The following is a 23,735-nucleotide window of genomic DNA, read 5'->3' as shown; positions in this document are numbered from 1 at the left end:
GCTGTTTTCTTTCTGTCCTTTGTGCCCAGTAAAATGACAGCTCTGACTTAACTTTCATCAAAGCTCATTTTGGCTTTTTTTTTTTTAATATTCTTTATTTCCATTAGTCATTTTATGCTTTCTTGGGGTTTTTAGGCAATCACTCCATACTGGGTCATTATTCGAAGTTATCCTATAGATCCAGAAACACATAAGAGTGTCACACGCTTTAGAAGTCAGGGTGTTGATTATTGAAAGAGTGATGATCACTTTGTGAGTTCTTCCTGTCAGCTGGGGTCCCATGGCCCACAAGCCACTTATACCCTTTGAGTCCAGCCTCCCTTCTCTCCCCAGTGAAACCAGCCTGATCCACATGTGCAGGTTAATGCTGGAAGGGAGGGTCAGCTTTACCCATACATAATCACTGTTTTATGGCTTTCCCTCATTCCTGAGGTGTTAATGCAGATCAAATGGGAAACACTCAAGACAGAACCCTTGCAGCTACCGGGATGCCCAGCTCCCCCCCACTCTCAATCGTTAATTCTTATTGTAAGATCTAAAGGTAATTTTGTTTGCTCTCTTAATGCCTTGCAGGTCTCCCAGTGGCCCTTACATATCCTTTCTCAAATTCCCCTCTTGATCAATTGTTTGCAAATAATTAAGCTTTTAAGAGATAATGGCATGAGGCTAATGTACACAACAAAGACAGGCCTCCCTCACTGTCTATTGGACTGTGGTCAAATGTACTCTGATATCCCAAAGTGATGGGGTTGATTGGTATATCAGGCAAGTGCAATAAGTCTTTCCCTCACCAGAACCTACTGATCTTTCTTAAATGAGTGTCCTTGCCATGGAGATGTCATAAAGCAGAGGTTTGCAGGAAAATGGCAAGGGTGATGTGGCCCTTAGCTGTCGTGTTTTGGAATGGATTTCCCAGGTTCTCCCTAAAATGGCCCTTTTCAGGGATCACCTTTTGTTTCTTGCAAAAGGCCTGCCTTTGCCGATGCCTGCTGCATGGCCTCCCCAGCCCTGTGGGTGGAACGCAACGGGGCTTTGAATGTTTTTACAGCAGTCTTGCCCGTGGCGTGTTGGGTTTTTGTCAAGTCATTTTTTTAAAAAGTCTACAAAGGAATAGCTCATAGAGTCCACCAAAAGCTTATCTAGTAAAGATGCATAGGATTTAAGACATTTAAACATATTGGGTTTCAGTTTTAAAGCCTACTTCTTAGTGAATTTTTGTGGATTAGCTACATGAAGTCATGGCTTTCATGTGATTCGAGCAATTATAGATTTTTTTTTCAGGGAATTGAAAGTTTGTGGGACAGGCCAGGAACTATGAGAAAAAGAAAACATTCAGTTGAGTTACCTTAGACCAGGGCTTAGACATTCTGTTTAACCTTTGTCCCCCCCTTAGCAGTGACCAAATTATTTTGAATTTAATTTTGTTCAAACTCATTCATTTCTTTATAGATATCTTTAAAAAATTATATATATATCTGAACAACTGAAAATTGCTTAATGGAGACAAAGTGCTGGGTCTCCTCCATAGCTTGAGGCTGAGCAGCAATTACACTGCATGAAATTAGACACAGTTTGTTCCAATTACTTAAAATCAGATCACATGAAAAGTGACAGAGGGAAAAAGAAGATAGACCTTTCTCATTTTATGATAAATTATGAAATCAGAAACTACATGATGTGAAAAAAAAAAAGAACTGAAATTTGCCCTGAAATTTTGAGAGCCAAGTTCCTACTCTTTGATGATTTTAATGATCCAGAGAGAATGTTCCCGACACCACTTGCATAAGGAGAATGTGAACTCAGTCTGCTTTATAAGAATGTACGTAAAACTTGCTCGCCAACAGGCATGCGAAATTCTCTTGGAAACACAGAATAAATAAATTACTGTGACAATTCTCGATTTTCAGAGTAACTAAAGATAAATGGCATACATATTAATTTTTATCCAGTTCTGGTCATAACATTAAGACACAACTAATAAGATGGGGCAAAAGGCATTGCTTTCCAGCTGTTCTGAAGAGGGACTGTTGACTCTTGAAAAAAAAAACCACTGAAAGGAATTTCCATAGGACCTGGAAAACTGTAAGCGGATAGGATTACAGAAAATATTACAGATTAGAAATTGTCTGCATGTCTACAACTTCATATGGAAAATAGTTGCCAACAGCTAGATGTTAAGATTTGCATATTTCAAAATTCACTTTATAATTAGTTTTGGATAATACTGTAAGAACTGCTAGTGTGAGTAACTTTTGCATTTGATAGATCTTAGAACTCTAGGTGACAAAAATCAAGGGTTTGAAAAGTTGTCCTTTGTTCAAAGATGCACAGTCGGTAAGTGGCACCCTAATTTATAAAACCTCATGGAGTCATGTATATTTTGTACAATTATTCAACTAGCATAGAGATATAACTACTATATATCAAATTATAACACAGTATTCTGTTCATAGGATAAGATATTCATTTGTTTTTTGTTATGTAGTGAAGGTAATGGGTTGCTTGTAACTCAATTTCCAGTGATAAGATTTTTGCCTACAGTGGCCAGTATTATGTTGAGTAGGGTCATTGTCACCTACAATCTGAGCCTAATATGAGTTTTGTATGCTTTTATTTTGAAGAGAATGTGTCGATAACACTTTTAGGAAAGAAGCAAATAAAATAGTGTCATGGATTTCAAGTTAGATTATTTATACTTTGCTTTATTTATTTATTTTGGTACTAGGGATTGAGCCACATCCCCAGTGGGGATTTTTAATTTTTATTTTGAGACAGGGTCTTGCAAAATTGTTTAGGGCCTTTCTAAGTTGCTGAGACTGACTTTGAACTTGTGATCCTCCTGCCTGAGCCTCCTGAGTTGGTGGGGTTATAGGCATGTGCCACTGTTCCTGGTGGGTTGTTTATACTTTTTGTGGGCTTTGAAAGAAATCTTCTTATGTGTTTAGGTGTTGCATCCAAGTGCAGAGTGTCTGTATATCTTGGTATGTTATAGCTGTTCTCCTGGTTCTACAGCCATTTCTTGATTTCCCATTAAGTACAAGTCTGGGCTTTGAGGATAGTAAAGAAGGAAGAAAAATGGTTTAGAGTTGGTAAAGGAGTGGGAAGAGACACCCTTCCAACAAGGAAGCAAATAATTAAAACTAGTGTTTCACCTGTTAGTAGGGAAATAAAGAAAATTTTGATGTGAGAAGATGAGGTGGGGAGACGAAGAGTGGGGAGGTAAAGCTTGACCCTGGAGCCCTGAGAGTGACATCCAGAAAGGAGCCTGAGTGACAGGGAGAAGCTTGGCATTTTGAATATAACAGTAAGAAGATGGTGTGGGTGGGCAAAGGGGAGGGACAGGAGTCAGAAGAAGGCAATAAGATCTGAGGGAGGTGGGCTGCGCTGCATGGTGGCCGTCTTGCAGGCTGTGATAAGTAGTCTGGAGGTCTTTGAACAGGGGACATGTATGGGGATTATGCAAGGTATTTGCCACATCCTTTGGTCATAGTGGGATTTAACTCTGGAAGGGAAGGAGGAAATATCACTGACCCCTGTCTGCTGTGGGCCATCCCTTCTGCTGGCCAGTTTCCTCACCTGTAAAACAAGAGCAATGATAGATTCCATTTATGTCACTCAAAGGACTATAATGGGGATTAATTACCATCCCGTCTGTAATATACTTGAAGCTCTTTAGAGAAAGGCACTAAAGTCCATGAAAGCAAAGCCTTATTCTAATTGTGTATTTATTGATTAAGTGACAATCAAAGACAATGCTTATGGGAAAAATTGCTATATCTCTGCTCTCCACAAACATATCCCACGTGTATAGATACAGAACATATTTAAACTTACATATAAGAGCATTGAAGTGGTCATTAACAAGTCTTTTTAGCATCTAATCAGACATTATTAATGAGATTAAAAGCTATGTTAATTAGCATTCAATAGACCAGAATTTAGTTTCCATGGCACAGATAGTTAAATTAAGGGTTGTGGGGGTGCCCTTTCCCATTCATAATGGAATAGAGGGTTGACTCTCAGAACAGTTTTATCTATGGAGAATTCCTAGGAAAGTCACATTTCAAGCCAGTCAGTGTCTCCATGGACAGAAACCACATCCTCAGCGATTCTCCCAGACTTTTTAGAAATGTGTATTGACAATTTAGATATACTTGATTATTGAACAAAAAGTGTTTTTGCCAAAGCTAGTTTCAGTAGCATTCCAAACATTCTTATGAGAAGGGATGAATTTCATTTTCTTATCAAATCCTGTTGTACTTCTTTATCCACTCTACCTTGTGAGGAACATAACTGGGTTTGTTGTTAGCATGCAAAATATGCTGATCTTTGACCTTGCATTGGTCTATGTGCAGAACCCTAGCATGTGTCAACATTGAGACATGGAAACCAACTAGGGATAAATTTTGTTTGTGCTTTGCTGAAGAGCTAAAATGAAAAGTGGTTTAAACAAAATACACCCACTTTGATTTTGCTATTTGCATACGGCAATATGGTATCTTGGAGAATGTCAACTTAGTGCTGGTGACCTCAGCAGATTGTTGGTCAAAATGCTTCCTCAGAATTCTGTGGTTCATTGAAAGGGTTTAACCAGGATATGATACACTTGTAGATGGTTAAAAAAAAAAAAAAAACAAAACAAAACACTCTTGTCCTTATTTTAATGCTATAAAATGTAGTGAAGATCACACTAAACTTTCTGTTTGCAACAAATAAACTTGTTAAAGGATCAACTTAGTATCAAGGTTCTGCAAGTATCCTAAGTAGCTATTTATACACTTCACTAATCTTTGTAATTGGCTTGTCTTTTACTGCCATTAATTAGATGATGTAGTATTCCATTAATAAGAGTGACACACCTCAGCATTTTTACCTTTAATTATAGACTTCACTAGACACTTAGGTTATTGACAGAATGGCCTAAATATTGCCTGATGTACACATATCCTTTTTGTTCCCTTTCAGCATCCTTACCCTTCTGAAGAACAGAAAAAGCAACTGGCCCAAGACACAGGACTCACCATCCTGCAAGTGAACAATTGGTAAGCAATCTGGCCTTGTGTTTACACACAGTCTGTTTCCCCCTTTGGCAACCTGCAACTAATGTTTTGCATTGAGAAGCCACACCCAGTCTCTGCAGCTTGTTGAGCCAAAGGTGAAAACAAACTGTTGACTGATATGTGAGAACACTTTCTAGTATGGAAAATAAAACAGTGTTTTGCCTTCCACCTCTTTTATACCTTGACAGGTTTTATGCGTGGGATGACTCTGTGTTTAACTCGCATTCAAGATGGCTCTGATAACGTTTGGCTCTCTTTGACTCTTTTTCCCTTAAGGATAATCGATAGAGTGGTATCATCTTGTTTTCTACGAAACAGAAAACCTACCATCACCTATCGATCAGTTTTAAATTCATGAAATAACCAAATTCGTTTAGAATTTGTTACGCGGTCAAGGGTGGTCTCCCTATTCTCTTATCTCCCAAATATTAAAAGGGAGAAATTGTGTTGCTACTCTGAAGCTATTCAAAACCTGATGTGTCTCAGGACTATGCAATACTATTTCTAAATTGGGTGTAAATTCCTGATTTGGGGCAAAGCTGGGATTGTGCACCAAGTACCAGACAACAATATTCTGACTTAATATATGGTGATGTGGCAACGGGGCTTTGAGAAAGTATGATTTATTACCCTTTGTGAATGTGCTGAAAGCCAGGTTTCATATAATCACCCAGGGCTAGTGTCATATTTGAAGGGTATTGAAATCCAATATCCCCTACAACTAAGTGTATCTAATTAATTGTCCTAATATTTTTAGATTAGTGTTTATGGTGGTGAAACCTTATCCTCTTTGATGTAAAATCCAGAAAAGGCCCAAAGCCCGGTTGGGGAAAGGGGAGAACTGGGAATGCCAGTCGCAGACAGAAGTATTTCTTTCTGTTCAATAAGTGTCAAAGATTAATATTACAGAATCTCTGATTACATGGCCTAATCCATTTTGGTGAATAAATTTGTTCTTGATGTCCATTGCACCTAAATTAACAGACCCTACCCTGTTAGAGAGCCTGGATGCCTTTGGGAGAGATTTCAGATATATTAAACCCCATTACAGAAAATGTAATTTCTGTCAATATAATCCCATGTATTCTTCAATTTAGTATTTTAGAGATAACAAGCTACTTACAATATATTTGCCTTTGGAGGATTAATTTACAAAGTGCACTATCTGCAAGACACAGACAGACTCACACAAGCATTGCTTGTAAGGGTTATCAATTTCTACGACCTTACTGCAGCCTTGAGAGATCAATTTTTGCAGCGCTTTTAGTCAGTGGAGAGGGAACCCACCAAAGGCACACTATGTCCATAAGCTTCACTGGGGGTTGTGTCGTTGCTGAGGTTTTTTGGTTTGCCTATTTTCACCTGCTATTTCAAGACTGTTCAGTCTGCATTTTTGGACTTGTCTTTCAGAGGTTCTGGATGGTATTAAATGGGAGACCATCCATTTTATGGACCCACTTCAACTCACCTCTTTTTCAATTCACACTGATGGTGAGGTGGTCTTCACACAATGGAGGCTCTACAAACATTACATTTTCCTGGGAAATGTTCTTGTTTAAGGGTAAAGGAGTGGCAGGGTGAGCTCTCTAATTAAAGAATGCTGGAGAGCTGCCTTCCAGGTGATCTATCACTACATGCCATCTCTCTTCCTCCTCATGGTTGCTAGCAAACTCCATCCATAACATAGTTACCAGAGCATAGATTCCATTACAAGTTGCTTTCTCTGGGCAGACCATGTTAGAGGATATTTCCTGTGAACTCAGGGGCAAGAAGGCATTCGGTGATTTCAGGTAATGTGTATGGACTGTCATTTTCCTAGATTCGGTGCACAATCTCGGATGGGTGGAGGGCAACACGTCTCAACCAGTCTGTGATCGTAACTGGACTTCCTGTCTCATAATTAAAGAGAGAGGGGAAAAAAACTTAAAAAAAAGATATAACACCTACTACAAAATATTTTTTTCAAAATATATGCATACTTTACTTATTTTTGCCATGCTGGGGACTGAACCCAGTGCCTTTAATACAACAGGGAGGTGCTCAACTACTGTGCTACCTCCCAGCCTTGTTTGCAGGCTTTAAACATACTCAATTTGGTGCAGACATAACTTAAAAAATTGCTTTTACTTAGTTATTTGGGACATAACACAATTCTGTGCTTACCTGGCACTTTGTACACTGTGTTCTCCCTCCTTGTCCTTTCTGGAGTTGGAAGTGACCCTTGTTTCCACCTCACCGCCTTCACATTTGGCCATTGTTTTAACCCTTAATAACTTGGTCTGCTGTAGAGAAATGTCCTTCAAATAACTAAAAGATGTCAGAGAGATTGCCTTTCTAAAGTGTGGTGAATAATGGCATCCCTATGTTTCATTTTTTAATGTTTTGTTAATTTTCATCTAAATCTTCTTATTCTAAGGAGCTGGTAATAGATTTATTTTTCTTTAAACATTAAGTAGGAAATGTGATCCAAAAATGGGGAAACTCAGATGGCACCATTTTGAAATCAAAGATGTCAGAGAATCTTAAACTGCCCTATCTGGAGACTGAAGATGAGAGAAACTGAGGAGTGGTTATCTTTTTTACTTTATTGTATTGCCAAAAATTCATATGGTTTTTACAGGCAGTAGTGCATGTCTGTAATCCCGGTGGCTTGGGAGGCTGAGGCAGGAGGATCACGAGTTCAAAGCCAGCCTCAGCAAAAGCGAGAAGACACTATGCAACTCATTGAGATCCTTCCTGTCTCTAAATAAGGCTGAGGATATGGCTCAGTGGTTGAGTGCCCCTGAGATCAATCCCTAGTACCTTGCTTTCCCTCCCCACCTGGACCCCCCCCAAAAAAAAAATCATACAAAGCTATTTTGAGAGCTTGTAAACATTTTATTCCTGTACAGAGCATCACTCCATAATGTTATTTTCCTCTAGAATTAATGTATTTTTTAAAAATCATCACCAGTGTTTTCCCTTCATTTCATATAGACACAATTTTTAAAACATTTGTGTCTTCCTTCTTGGATTCTCTAAAACTTGTTAACACACATGTACATTTTTGTATGAACTCTGAGTCACTGTTGATGAGATTTCATAAAATGCTGAAGGGCAGGTTGGGTGTAGATCAGTCGTAATTATTGGCAGCAACATAATGTATTGAAATACACAATATGTAAGTAAAAAATATAAACTCATGTCGACTTGTTAGCTTGTCATAGAACCTCTGGATGATGTGGTTTTTAAGTTAAGCTGTGACTGAAAATGAGACAAGAAGTTTGATGTGTTGTAATGGTTCTTTACTCCATCACTGAACTTATTTTACCTTCTTTAACTGGCATAAGTGACATATATGCTACCTGCTGCTGTAGAGGACCAAGGATAAAGTAGATGGGATCGGCTAGGTAAAGGGCAAAAGAGAATTTCAGTGTAAAATCACAAGACAGATTTGATTAATTAAAATAATTCTTTCGAAGTAAAAGACTATCGTGAGCCAGGCCCAGTGGTGCATGCCTGTAATCTCAGTTGCTCAGGAAGCTGAGGCAGGAGGATCACAAGTTCAAAGCCAGCCTCAACAACTTAGCGGGGGCCCTAAGCAACTCAGGAGATGCTGTCTCTAAATAAAAAAAAAAAAGTTAAAAAGTTAAAAGGACTGGGGGTGCCGCACGTTCAGTGATCAAACACCCCTGGGTTCAATACTTGATGCCAAAAAATATATAAATAAAATGAAAATAAGGAAATAATTGTGACAAATCATATTTGGTCCCATCAGAATAAAAACAGAAGGAATCTTCAAACAATTGGCATGAGTACCAAAGACATTTGGGTCCTAAGATGGAATGTGAAATGTATTAGATGAGACATCGTAGGACCGGTTATGCCATTACTTTTTTTTTTTTTTTTTTTTTGAGAATTGATGCAATTATGCAAATAATTTGGGTAAAATTTTTTTACCAAAATTATCTCATTTATCTGAGGTCCATGCATGCTTTTCCAAAAACATCAGCTTCATAACTAATTGCCTAAATATTTCAACCTTAAATGTGTGGCAATCTGAGATTTAAAGCATAATCATTTTTAAAATGTAACATGCATCAGACACTTATGTATTTTCCTTTTTTTTAATCTAAAAAAATGGTAAATGGTAGTATTCAGGGCTTTTGTTTTTTCATTGTTATAGTTGTGATAAATACTTCTGATATATAGCAGGGAACACAATATTCTGACATTTTTGTCATTTATGTAGAAACATCTTGAATTTAGGGATTAGATGCTTATTTAGGTCTTTAGATATTTTGGTAAACTTTTTAAAAAATATAAACACACATACAGATTCAATACTTCATTCTTTTTTACCTCCTGAATTGACCAACTTTATTTTTTATTTTGAAAATATGAGTATAGCACGGTCCAATAAAAACTGCCTTCTATCTTTTGACTCCAGCGTTGCAAACCTGGGGATTTGCTGTGATGATAACTTAGGCTGTGTGGTTGTACTGGTACTTGCTGGATACCACAGACACATGGTACCTGCAGAGCTCTAGCTTAGGGTGCACTGAATGAATTTTATAGTTTCTTTGTTTACATCTGAACACTCTTCCAGTGAGGCCTGATATTAAATGATTATCCTTTTATGATCTGATATGGGTTTTAGGTGCAAAATATATAATGTAGGTGAAATACAGTATGTATGTCAAGAGAAAAATCTCTCTCCACAACAAGGCATATAAAACTCCAAGTAGCATCCTAACATCTGATATGACACTGCAGAACTATTGCTCTCCACAGTTCTTAGATTTAGGGTACACACCAGATTTTCCTAGTTACTCCATTTATTGCCTCTGAAACTACAAAGCATTCAGCCATTACTTCCCATTTATTACTACTGGAGGGAAAAGTATGTTATCCTTAGAGATTTATGCCTCTGGCAGGTAAAAATGTAAACTTATTTTTTAAAAATCGGATCTCCTTCATTATAATAAACAGATTCGATGGGTAAAGGTCAGGTTTCTTTCTGAGTTATGGTAATAATGTAGCAAATAGTTTTATAAGTAATCAAAGATTCTATAAATACAGGTACCTGTTTAGATGTAAATGTTAAAACATTCACAAATTATCCTTTCAACTTCTGTGATCTAAAAATCAATAGGGGTCAGAGGGTTTCATAGAATTGTTCTGCTTTTTCTTCCAGCATAATTTAATAATACATTTTACAGATGTTGTTTAAACATTAGGCACAGATTGTTTTGTCAATAAAGCTAAACAGAGGCATGACACAAAAGCAAGGAGAGCAGATGTAAAACAAAACAAAACAAAACAAAAAACAAACAAAACAAAAAACAAAAAAACCAAGACCACACCAGTGCCAACACAAGAAGCAGAAGCCCTGGGTCACTTGTTTCTATTCAACTACAAAATGAAAGTGTGGGCTGTAGAGTGATTTCCTTGCCTTGAAATCACCTAGGGATGCAACAACCTTGCCCCCCCCCCGCCCCCCACACACACAAAAGTAATTTTATTAAGCAGGTGGTTTAACTTTTTCCCTTGAGAATTTCAGTGTTACCCACATTTGAAGTAGACTTCTTAATTGATCAATGGAGTAACAGGTGCAGTATTTTTAAAAGAAGGAGAAGCATAAATAAAAGAACTCCCCAGAACATTTCAGAATGTGTTGTTGTTCCTCGAGCCTCGGTTAATTGCTCTGCTTTTCACCTTGAGTGTCAATTCTAATAATATTACCTTTACAGGCGCTTACTCTGGGTTTAGATTATAGCAATCAGTAATACTCACTAGATAAAATACTGTCTAGTTGCTCATAAGAAAATATTGAAATCAGTCAAAAAATGTTTAGCTTGCATATTGCCTGAGACAGGGCTGGCAAGCCGCCAGACAGGCAGGGTATTATTAGGAAAGCTGAGCAAATAGCTTGCAGGGAAAAGAGCTGTGAATTTAGAAACCTTCAGGTATTGTCATGTCAGAGAGTTTCAGGAGTTCAACAGAGACATTGCTTTTGTCTGCAGATTTTCAAAATTTCCAGCAAACAATCCTCTTTGAAAATGACTCTGCAGACTATTCAATATACTTTATTGTCAGTTTTACACCGTAAGTTTACTTAGAGCTTTTCCCCACTGTGTAAAGTCAAGTCCTTAATGCTGTGAAAGATGAAAACCCCCGAGGAAGGGGTAGGTGTTCGCCCATGGTGCTGGATGGAAAACCCTGCCCCTTCCCCTTGGGGACCCTGAGTCTAGGTGAAAGATAAACAGGAAGTTCTGGGATATGGGAAGGAGGATTTAGGAAAGTTCAAGTGTAATTCATGTAACCAAGGCCTCTCCTCCAGCCAGCATTGGAGGGCAGTTTCAAGCTTTTCAGGAGAACAACAAAAAAAATAGCTCCATGCCTGAAGCTGAGAGCCAGTGCAGCCAGAGGAGGTGTTGCAGGACAGCTGAGAATTGGGCTCCCAGTGAGTTGGGAGACTGATTCACCATAGGCTTAGTGTTTCTGAATATGTGATTCCTTTCAAGGCAATTAAAGCAGTGGCTTGGAGACTGACTCTGAACATGATACCTGGATCAGCAAGACTCTTGCATCCGAATTAAATTAGATTTGCTGTTTGCAGTGTCTTGGCACAAGTGTTTGGTCAGAGAAATGAAGAGAACTCCCTGAGTGTCATGCCACCTAATGGAGCAAGACTTGATCCCTTGTACCTGGAGAGAGCATGTGAAGTGAAGGGCTGAGGGACATCACGGTCAAGGTGGAGCTTAACTCTGCCCCACCCTCAGGTGGCTAAGGAGCAATTCTGGAAGCCTCCTGACAGTGTGAAATTTACACAGGGGGACTGAGGGAGTAAGGGGAGGGAATAAGCAAGGAAACCGACGCTGGAGTCAAAACATTTCCTCTGCTGTCCCCATTCCTCACCAGATAGATAAGTGTCCTTGCTCAAGTCACTTTATCTCCAGGGACAGCAGTTTCCTCTGTCTTAAAGTGGACATGTAGGACAGTTGAGTGTAGACTCTCAGCTAATATTCTAGACTGTGTGACAATGGGCACCCAGCAGGATGTGAATATTCTAAAGCTGATCTAATTCCTGGTCTACCCTAGAAATGAAATACACACACATTCACACACACACACACTTTGATAAAGATGCAAACAGGAAAATTAGTTAAAAAGTTGTTACTTTTCCTCATCTTAAATAAACAAATCACATACTGTAAAATAAAAACTAGATGAAATTAAACATTATCGCAAGACATGAAAAACATGTGTGCTGTCATTTTCGGATGCATAATAAAGATAAATCAGTTGTTTTTAGCAGTGTGCTGTGAGTCTGTGAAGGGCATGACAGATAATAGGCTTGAAATTTCTGAAGTTATTGTACAGCAAAATTTGTTTTTTCCTCAGGCATTCAATCTTTTTCTCTAGTAATTTTGTACATGACAAACTTTTTAGTGGGTGCATTAATAATCTATAAGTAATGGGTTGTCAGGTGTCAGTTAGATAAGATTAAAAGACTGTTTAAGCATTATCCATTTGCTTCTTTGCCTGCATTTTATAGGTCAGGAGAAATAACTTTTTGAATTGTGGTCGTGTGTGCATGTTTCTTTCTTTTCTTCTTTTCTTTTTCCTCCTCTCTCTTTCATTTGGCTCCACTCCAGGTACACGTGGAAGAACTGTATTACATTACATAAATCCTGCATGTAGGAGCAGATTTGAAACTCACACTATGTGAATCAAGGGGACAAATGTCTCCACTGCCTCCCATAAATGTATCTTCGTTTTAAAATGTTACTCTTTGTCTTCTCAAAGGAACTTTGTAAGGGGAAACAGACCCAGCTGGGGACGTCCAAGCTGTGGATGGTAGTGAGTTCCCTGCAAGTCAGGTTTAGGTCTATTCTTGTCAAATCTGTCTTAAGTGTGTTTACATATAGTTTGCCTTTCTGGTATTTTCTGCTTGCACAGACCTGATCTCCACCTATTTTGTGTCAACAGTTGCTGAGGTTGGTGTTGGGTGATTAACCGTCGAGCACTGAAGCTCTTGGTTGTGCCCAGAGAGACCTCTAGAGCTCTCACTTACATCACCATCTTGCTGCAGGCTGCGCCTACAGAAAACAGCATATTTGAGTGGTTAAAGAGTCAGTCTGAAATATTAAAAAAAAATGGGGCAAATGTTGCCTCCTTGTTGAATAAAACAGTTTTCTCCAAAATGGAGTGGAGCCAGAGACTCAGGGGAAGGAAGAGTTTCTGAGGGTGAACCTTGTCTCAGAACTGGTCTGCGTTGCTCCAGTGAGTGAATGACAGGTTCTCTGCAGATGCTCAGATTATCTTCTACTCCATTCTTAATTTCTAAGGGGAAAGAAAATATTCAAAAGAGAGGGAGAGAGAGAGAAGCATAAAACAAACACCCAACATCATGAATACTTGTATCTTTGGCAAAGACAGGGTTCTCCTGTTCAATGCCTTCATAATCATTGATAATTTTCCTATTATATTTTCATCCTTACAAAGCTTTTAGTTTGATCCATTAGTATGAAAAATAGCTAACTCTCTCATGCTCTTGACACCTGAACACGAACAAGTAAACAAACAAACAAAAAATCTTAATCTTCTCTGACATCCTTGAGAGTTCTTTTCCTTTTTGCCTTCTTAACTAACCAAGTCTACAAGATTAGATCCTGTCCCTGAAGAAAGGAAAAAGTATTTCCTTTCTCAAACTTGTTAACTCTTTCAGGTCCATGGGGATTATTGGTCTTGGACTCTTGAGTAATTTAGCTCAAAAATGAATTTTTTTGGTCATCAGTGAGATCTAGCCCAATACTGACAAAGTGACTTTCCTTTTGTCCAAGAACAGTATATTGCCAGGGAGGAAAGTTAAATGCAGCATATGATTAAGTAATAAGTTTTCAGTGTTTTTACTCTAAAATGTGGAATCAGATATAAAAAAGCAGATTTGAAGACTGGTCTAAGGAAGGGTTTTGTTGGACTGTATCACTGGAACATCTGCTGTGGTTGACTTTATTTGATTCCTAGTTTGGGTCAGAGTTCATATGTACTTGGAAAGGGCAGGGGTTTGCGATATTGAAAAAAAAAAAAAACTAATGGAAAGAATTGTGCATGTCCAAAAGATGTAAGATCTCAGTCCTCACGCTGGTCACCTGGCAGTATTGTTTACAGAAAGGAAAGTACAATAGGTTATGGCAGGGATTCCCACCCTCAGGGCCAAGGAGAGGCTAGGGGGAAGCAGTGGACCAAAAGACACCTATCAGAATCATTCTGAGTGAAGGCAGTATATAAAAAGCACATTGGAAATTATATTTTCAGTCATGCTATTTTTTTTTTGAAATCACAAAAAACAGAAGAGTCTGTGATTTTGAAGTATATCAAAATGGAGCATGGATTAAAATTTTTAGCCACTCTGTGACACAGAACCATAGAGTACAAATCCTAGGTGGGAGTTTATGCAGCATTTGACAGGTGAGACTCAGCATGGGCACAGGATTGACTCTCAGTTCAGTGCTTCATCCTTTCCACCTGTATGTATTTATTTTTAACAACTTTAATGAGATATAATTCACAAACCATACAACTCACTCACTTAAAATGCACAATTCAGTGGCTGGTAGTATGTTCACAGAGTTATACAACCATTCCCATAGTCAATTTGAATTTTTTTTTTTTTTGCCACCTTAAAAAGAAATCCTGTGCCCTTCAGTTGTTACCTTTCCCCATATTTCCATCCTCCTCCACATCAGCTCCTGGCAGCCACTAATCTACTTTTTTCTCTCTAAATTTGTTTATTGTGGATATTTCACAAAAGTGTGGTCATATAATATGCAACCTATTGCATTGACTTCTTAATGTTTCCAGGTTTTGTCCACATTCTAGCATGTGTTATTGGTACTTTATTCCTCTGCATGGTTGAGCAATGTTCTGCTGTATGGATATAACACATTTTGTTTATCTGTTCATCGGTTGGTGAGCATTTGGGTTGTTTCAGTCTTTTGCTGCTATAAGCATTTGTGTACAAATTTTTGGCCCATTACCCATTTTTTGAGAATCATAATGATTGTATCCCAACAAACTCCTGTCTTAGGCTTTACCATGTGCAAAGCACTTTTTGTAAACATTAAGTCACTTGCTCACCACAATTCGGCCCCTGAGTACTGCTGTGATCCCGGGGTCAGCAAGTGGCAATCTTCCTACTCAGCTCTCCTACTCTTCTCACTGGACACTACTCGCACTGTCCCTGCCAAGGCTCAGTGTTTCAACTGAGATAATGAGTGATGCTTGTTCCAAGTAAAGGGAAGTCACACTGACATTCAGCAACTCAGCAGTGAAATGCAGTTTCCCCCAAAGTGACTTAAATGCCATAAGCATTTGGCAGAGATTTGACAAGTTCCAAGAGGAAGTTATTTGTGTTAGTGCTATTGTCCTCATTTGAGACATTTTGTCATATTTCTTAGTCAGGAGGTGTAAAGGGTCTATAGATTGTGTATCAGTATGTCTCACATAGAGCTTTGGTCTCAAAGTTTTACAAATTGAAAACATTCGTACAGTGAACATTCCAAAGAACAGACACAAACCTCCGTTCAAGTCAAGTCATCTTCATATGCCATTCCATGGCTTAATTTTGTGACCAGGTAAAATTAGGTAACAAGCTAAATTTTGAGATATCTTCCCTTGGTCTGTGTGGAGATTCCAGGCCCAAGAGGTTTATGTGGGTGAAGCCTTGGGGAGCTGAGAAATGAAAGGAAGTGATCTTCAAGAAAGGAAAGAGCTCAGAGGAATTCCAAGATGGTGCTAGGATTCATAGCACCTTATACATGGGCTGGTCACCAATCTCACACAACAAGTGTTTCAAGTCCAATTATTCAGGGCAAACTTTCTTTAAAAAAAAATAATGAGTATGTAATCATTAGAATGATCATACATCCCAAGGGACATTCATGCTTTATGCCTACTGCTCAGCATTATCATTAATAGTGTCCCTTCACCTTCAAAAGTGTTTAGTTTAGATGATAAATTACCTGCTCATTCTACTTATAGTGGAGAGTGGCAGAAAACTAGGATTTGCTTTAAATAAATATATTTATTCAGTGAGGGATGTCTAGTTAGATGCAATTTTATTGACTTTTTGTGAGTATGAGAAAATTAGAATTTCAGTGAAAAGATGGTTCAGCTATTTAACAAGAGAGAAACACACATCTATTCTTTGTGGATATTATTTTAGCTGAGAAATTTTTGCTCTATTATCCTATTGCTTATATATTGTGCTAATAATCATTTTAAACCTGTCTAGCTTAAGCAAACCACTATTTTTCTTATGTTAATAAAATTATATAAGCTCAAATTTGGCAGATTATCACAGATAAGTAAATATTTATTAAGTGCCATTTTGATGCTTGTACTCATTGTCAATAGATACCTGTTGGGTATTTCTTATGCTCAGTGTGTCACTCATTCCATTAAATTTGGAGCCCAGAGCTTTAATAATCTAGGTGGTGGCAAGAAGTAACAAAAGAAATAGAGGCCTACTGAGGGAGCCATCTCTCCTTTGAATTTAGGTCAGATTAAATCTTTTAGTAAGCCCAATTAAAAAAAAATCATAATATTTGTTTTCAAGAAAATTTGTGTAGCATATAACCAGTGATGAATTATTTTAAAGTTATTTTAATGTCTTTAAGTCCAAAATAAGACATAGATTTTGTTAGCATTTTACATCATCTTTGTCAACTAATTGGTGATATTTTTTCACTAACTACTGTGAAGAACATTTTTAGATAGAATCGACTTCCTCAACTGGGCTAGAAGACTTGAGTTCTGAGATACCCTCATCACTTCTAGAGAAGGGAAGCCTTCTCATACTGCTAACTGGTGGGCTTCCTGTGACATGAGCAAGTTCTAATACTACATTTCTAGAGTGGGGTGGAGAGGAGAGCTGAGCGCCTTCACCAGCCTATCTTGTCTACTGGCCTCCCAGAGCCATTCTCCTCCCCCACCTCCAGACACACAGATGATGGATTGCAGTCTTGGAACTGTGGGATCCTGGAGGAGGTTAAGAAACTAGAAGAAGGTGCCAAAAACATGATTTCATAAGGTTTGACTTGAGATCGAGTCAACCTTCTTGAGTGTCTTAAAATCATGTTTTATGAAATTTTATTTCACAGAAAAAGGGAGTGTAGAAGACTTGGACCCTGAAACCAGCCAGTTATGGATCATTAAGTCTAATAAGTCAATGTAAATCTACAATGAAGATTTCCAAAATAGGATTTTGCAGTTATTTTTTTGTTGTTGTTGTTGTTTTTGTTTAAAAGAACAGATAGTTACAGATAGTTGGGAGATAGCTAGAACTCTTTCCCCAAGGGTTGTTTATAAAACATGCCTTCAAGTTATTAGGAAATGTTGACTTAAAAAATATAGATAGATAGATAAGGTTTTGTTTAAATAACTGTGATACTGTTGAAAGAAAGGCTATGTCCAGGAAAATCAGGCAGGAGAAAACAAACAGAATTCTAGAATTTGATAATTACCTTCCCATATGAAATTTTATATTTGAAGATTTTTCATGAGGCTTAATTCTAAAATTAAGAAGTATTTTAGACACTGGGGCTGTGGTTCAGCGGCAGAGCTTTTGCTTAGCGTGTGTGAGGCACTGGGTTCAATTTTCAGCACTGCATATAAATAAATAAAATAAAGGTCCATTGACAACTAATCAATGTTTTTTTAAAGAAGTGTTTTAGAGATTACCTAAATGTATTAGTTATTATATGTGCGTTTTTAAATTTTTATTTATTTATTTATTTGTTTATTTAGTACCAGGGGTTGAACTCAGGGGCATTTAACCATTGAGTTAATGGTTTCCCCCCCCCCTTTTTTTGGGTATTTTATTTACAGACAGGGTTTCACTGAGTGACCTAGTGCCTAGCTAAGTTGCTGAGGGTGGCTTTGAACTTATGATCCTCCTGCCTGAGCCTCTGGAGCCGCTGGAATTACAGGCATGCCCCAATACTCACTCCCAGCTATGTCTTTTATTTTTAACTGAATAAAGAATAATGCTTCCAGAAATTAACACTATTTAAATTATACTTAAAAATCTATGGTGTTACTTTTTATTATTATTTAAATATATATGTAGTTATTCCTAACTATACCTACATATCAATCAAAGACAACTATAATTAATTGTCTTTTATGGATAGCATATGTGTAGAAGGCATTTCCACTAATGTATCTGTCTAGTTAAAGAAAACCTTTTCTTAATAGTTTATCATTTTAGCTTCTTGGGCATATAAGGATGTTTTAAAATCATATCTATCCATACTTAGATGGATAAGCCCGTATCGACCATTGTCCTACTGACCCATTCACATACCTAGTTAGTACAAAGCTCAATAGGGGTGACAAAGAATCACATCATTGTCTAGAAACAAAACCATTTTGATTTTTTGTGATTTACTGAGTTGGCTGTGGCATGCCAAAATAACTAAATACGGACTCCCTTTAATCATCAATGAATAAATAGGGTGGTACACAGGAGTAGAACTGAGTAAAGTTAGGAACACCAAGTGAGCAGGTCATTTTTCTTTACTTTTTCAGTATTACAGGAATTATACAAGAGAGTTAAAGAGCAAAAAGGCATGTGAAAAATGTTGCCTGTGGAACTGTGGAACTCTACTTTGTATTTTGGCTCCTGGCAGGTACCTGCTATGATCTCCTTGCCTCTTCTGTTTCCTAAGAAGAGAAAACTGATTTTTTTTTTTAAATCTTTTAGTTGTAGATGGACACAATACTTTTATTTTATTTTTATGTGGTGCTGAAGATTGAACCCAGTGTCCCACACGTGCGAAGCGAGCATTCTACCACTGAGCTACAGCCCCAGCCCTAAGAAAACTGAATTTAGTAATCCAGTTTCAGGGGAAGGGACCAGGAAGTACAGGCTACACTGAAGGAAAAGGTCAATTTCAGAAAGCTGTTCTATCAGATCTTGCTCAGAAAGCAATTCAAATATCCAAAGACTGACAAAGAAAGGAGATAATGGAATTGGCAGAATGGAAAAACACTTAAAAAGAAAGACTAATGATAAACATTTGTGAGTAAAGAAAAGAAAGAATAAAACAAAACTTCCTGTGTTTTCTTTCTTTTTTTGGTGCGGGGGAGGGGGCTTGAACCCAGGGGTACTTACTTAACCACTGAGCCATAACCCCAGCCTTTTTTCATATACAGCTATGAAATATATATATATATATATATAGATAAATAATATACATTAGAGACAGGGTTTTGCTGAGTTGCTTAGAGCTTTGCTCAATTGCTGAGGCTGGCTTTGAACTCATGATCCTCCAGCCTCAGCCTCCCAAGCTGCTGGGATACAGGAATATGACACCATGCCCTGTACTTCCTGTGTTGTCTTTCTTTTTTTTATTTTTTTCTTTTAATATTTTTTTCATTGTCAATGGACCTTTATTTTATTTATTTATATGCAGTACTGAGGGCCTCACATGTGCTGCACAAGCGCTGTACCACTGAGCCACAACCCTAGCCCCTATGTTTTCTTAAAACATAAATCAGATTCACTTTCCATACTCCTTATCAAATTCCTATAAAAATGCAAAGAATAAAATTCGATTTTTAGTTGATCTCAGGTCTCAGATTTAGGGAGATTTTTACCCCCCTTTCAACTTTATTAGAACTTGAGACAAACAACTAAGTCAAAAAGAAACACATCTCTGTTTATTTGGACATGGAATAAAGCTATAAAGTCAACCCATTCCCTTCCTTTCTTTTCTAAACTTCTTGTTTGGAGACAGAAGATAGTTTGGTGGTGAGAAGAACTATCGATCTAATCCATGATTGTATAAAAGAAGAAATACAAGGACTCTTTCTAAATCAGTTGCCTTTCACTGGAGGGAGTCCAGTTCTTAAAAGTATGTCAAAAATGAAGATTGTGTTTTCAAGGCATAGTATGATTAAAAAAAAAAAAAAAAAAACCTTCATGTCCAAATGTGATATGGAAAGACAAATGAGACATTTTTTAATTTTAAGGCCACTTTAACTAAAATATTTACTTTTTAAAAAGCCCAGTTTATGGCAAATTTGAATTACATTCTATTAAACAAAAGTATACAATGATTTATTTTAGTGAGAAGCAAAACTGTGACATTGTCATGTATCCCTGACATTCTACATCTGAGTTTTAAGGGCTGTTATACTATATATGAATATTGATTGTAAAATAGTAAGTTTTCTCTCACATCTTCAGACTAATAAACTCCTTAGAGAGCCCTTATCGATATGGAAAACTCTAAGATTGTATTTTACACATATATATCTTATTTCAAACTATTCTGTGGCTCTTAGAAAAGGATATTTTTATTGTGTATCCAAATTCGAATTTTGTCCCTCTCTCACTTCTCTTCACAAACAGCATTTCTTCTATTTCCAAGCTTGAATATGTTAAATGCTGCATTTATTTGTACACACACACACACACACACACACACACACACATACACATACACATGTAAGAAAACTAATTTACTGGTGCTTCTAAAAATGATAGTGTTTTAAGAAGGAAATACATTCATCTAAGCTCACATCAAATGTGAAGTCTTTTTTTGGTTCAGTGTTTAGAATATTCTTGACAATTTAGATTCTTTCACAATGAAAAGTAAAGCACTCTGTCACAAAAGCAGGGAGGATGAGACTCAAGGTCAAAGGGCATTTTAGAAACAAACAGCTGGACCAGTTTATTTAAACAGATAGAGGGAAGGGGGAACTGACCTCAGTTTGACTTATAGTGGGAGGAGCAAGAATGCCATTTTATTACTTTGCCCAGAAGGAAAATGTTTTTGTATCTGAATTCACCCCCAAAGCCATTTAAACACATAGCTCTGCTATATGTAGCTTGATTCCAACGAGAACGTCCATGTGAGATAGACTGGGACAAGAGGAATATCTCCTAAGGAGAATCAAATGTTGACATGGAGTTAAGATCAAAAAGTGATGTTGTTTTAAAAAATAAATTATTTGCTGCCTATGTGGTTATTTTCATAGAAAGACATCCATCATGACTTCATATAAACAATATGAGTTGTTTGTTAACATATGGAAATTATAATTCAGTAATGTTCTGAGAGCTTCCTGAGTTGTATATGTACTGATAATATTTTATTATGTTGATTTTTTAAATGAAAGTTTTCTTTTTTTAAGTTTGCATATGACAGCAAATGCATTACAATTCATATTACACATATAGAGCACAATTATTTATATCTCTGGCTGTATACAAAGTATATTCAAACCAATTTGTGTCTTCATACATGTACTTTGGATAATGATGTCCATCTCATTACACCATCATTTCTAACCCCATGCCCTCTCCCTTCCCCTCCCATCCCTCTGCCCTATCTAGAGTTCATCTATTCCTCCCTTGTTCCCCCTCCCTACCCCACTATGAATCAGCCTCTTTATATCAGAAAGAACATTCGGCATTTGGTTTTTTGGGATTGGCTAACTTCATTTAGCATTATCTTCTCCAACTCCATCTATTAACCTGCAAATGCCATGATTTTATTCTCTTTTATTGCTGAGTAATATTCCATTGTGTATATATGCCACATTTTTTTTTATCCATTCATCCACTGAAGGGTAGGTTGGTTCCACAGTTTAGCTATTGTGAATTGTTCTGCTATAAATGCTGATATGGCTGTGTCCCTGTGGTATGCTGTTTTTAAGTCCTATAAGAAGTTCTAGGTAGACTTTCTAAAGTTTTCTGTTTTTTAATGAGAGGATTCCCACATTGACACCTCTATGAACTATGAGTAGCCTGTATCAGTTATTGACACCAAACAAAGAAGCAGATAGCACCAAGTACCTGTGGGCTCTTAGCTATGGGACTGCGGTAAGGTATTTGCTGTCCACATAGAGTCTAGGGTAGGCCTGGAATAAGTACAGTTAGTGTTGTCCCCTGAAAACCTTCAGAGGGAAGCAGACAAACCTCAGCAAACTGAGCATAGAGTGGCCCAGGTGGTAAGTGGATTCAAAATACTAGAAGGACTCACATACCAGGTGGAACTTTCTAAGAACCGTGAATGTGTAATCTAGGGAAACGAGGTGGGGGAAAGGCCTATGGGGCATGCTGGCTGTGTTTAAATATTTGAAAGGCTATCCTAAGGAAGTACAACTACCCCAAGGAGTTGTACTGCAAAAGGATTTTAGATCAAGTGAGACAGGACCTTCTAATGACCTGCCTTGCCCAGAGATGGACTGGACTCTCAGGTAAGATAGTGAATGTTCTTAGAAACAGAATCAAGCCAGGAATGGTAGCACACGCCTGTGATCCCAGTGGCTAGGGAAGCTGAGGCAGGAGGATCACAAATTCAAACCCTACCTAGAAAAGTGAGTGAGGCCCTAAGCAATTTAGCAAGACCCTGCCTCAAAAACGTAACAAACAAAAAGGCGGGAGATGTGACTCGTGGTGAACTGCCCCTGGATTCAATCCCCAGTATCACATTTAAAAAAAGGAAAGAAGGAAAAGAAACAATCCAACAGTCTAGAATCTACTTGGCAAGGATATCAGAGCAGAGAATCATAGTGACCAAACTTGATAACTATCAAAGCTTTTCCAAACCTGACTTGTAATTTTTATATGATTCATGGCTTGAATAGTCATGGGCTCAGCTCAAACTGAGTTGGTCATTATGAATTGGTCTGTGGGAAATCTAAAAGCATGAGTGTGAATAAGGCAAATTTTAGAATTTTGATAAACTGAGTCCCTTCATCTTTTTTGAGTAGCCTTGTCTTGGTCTTTATACATAAGCAGGAAGCCACCAAAGTTCCAATCTACAAGACTTTCAGAGTCATGCTTATTCCTGGACTCAACATTAAGGTTGCTCAAAACCAACTAATTTTTAGATATTTAATCTGGATTATATTTAATCCAGATATAATCTGGATTGTATTTAATCTGGAATGGTCTAGATGGGTGACACAGCAGTGGCCATGTTCAGGTCATAGCATTAGGAGGGCTTTCACTACCACCTGACAGCTGTGTGTCATTCAACAAATTATTAACTTCTCTTGGGTAACACGTGACCTCAAATCAGTCATTTAATTTTTCTGAGCCATGGCTCCTCATCTGTTAAAAGTATGTCTTCCAGTTTTTAGGAAAGTAGTATAAATCCTATCCATCAAATATAATGTTTTAAAAGGGACTTGAAAAAAGATAGTTCAAAGACTGCATTCCTGCAGATTATGAACACAGTACCATAAATAAAGAGCGGCTTTTTGCTCTCTTACCTATGTTAGTTACTATGAAAATTACTTTTGGTATATGCAGAATATTAATATTAAATAATTTTCTAATTGGTCATGCAGTGAAGGCAGCTAATGAAAAAGCAGATTTTTTTTTCATTTTAATTGGTTATTTCACATGGTGTTTGTGCTACACCTGTGCTTATAATGAGAATGGAGAATTAATCTAACCTTCTGCTCACATGATTCCAATTTTCATGGTTTATACAAGATAATGATAACCTGATTTGCAACACAATTTGTTGTAGATCTGTGTTTTAAATATTTTTATTAGCAGTTCAGGGACTTCGTATACAGGAACTGATATAATATATATTGCCAGTAAGAGTTAGCACCAACAGTGTACATTTTAGTTAGATTCCAGTTTCATTATTTATTTTA

The 23,735-nt window shown here is 37.4% G+C and overlaps 1 protein-coding gene across 6 annotated transcripts in view; it reads left to right on the top strand.

The window, feature by feature from the left end:
- Positions 1–23,735, top strand: part of Meis1 (Meis homeobox 1) — a 137,019-nt gene that overhangs the window by 106,733 nt on the left and 6,551 nt on the right. For all 6 annotated transcript variants that reach the window (XM_048804207.1, XM_015479596.2, XM_048804209.1 and 3 more), the window contains exon 9: positions 4,966–5,042. In XM_048804207.1, coding sequence (XP_048660164.1) covers positions 4,966–5,042 — 77 coding nt within the window. The remainder of the gene's footprint in view (positions 1–4,965; positions 5,043–23,735) is intronic.

The sequence above is a fragment of the Marmota marmota genome, unplaced genomic scaffold (genome assembly GCF_001458135.2).
Source record: "Marmota marmota marmota unplaced genomic scaffold, marMar, whole genome shotgun sequence".
Classification (NCBI taxonomy): Eukaryota; Metazoa; Chordata; class Mammalia; order Rodentia; family Sciuridae; genus Marmota; species Marmota marmota.
The sequence above is the reverse complement of the archived record's forward strand: the minus strand, read 5'-3'. Positions and strand labels throughout refer to the sequence as shown.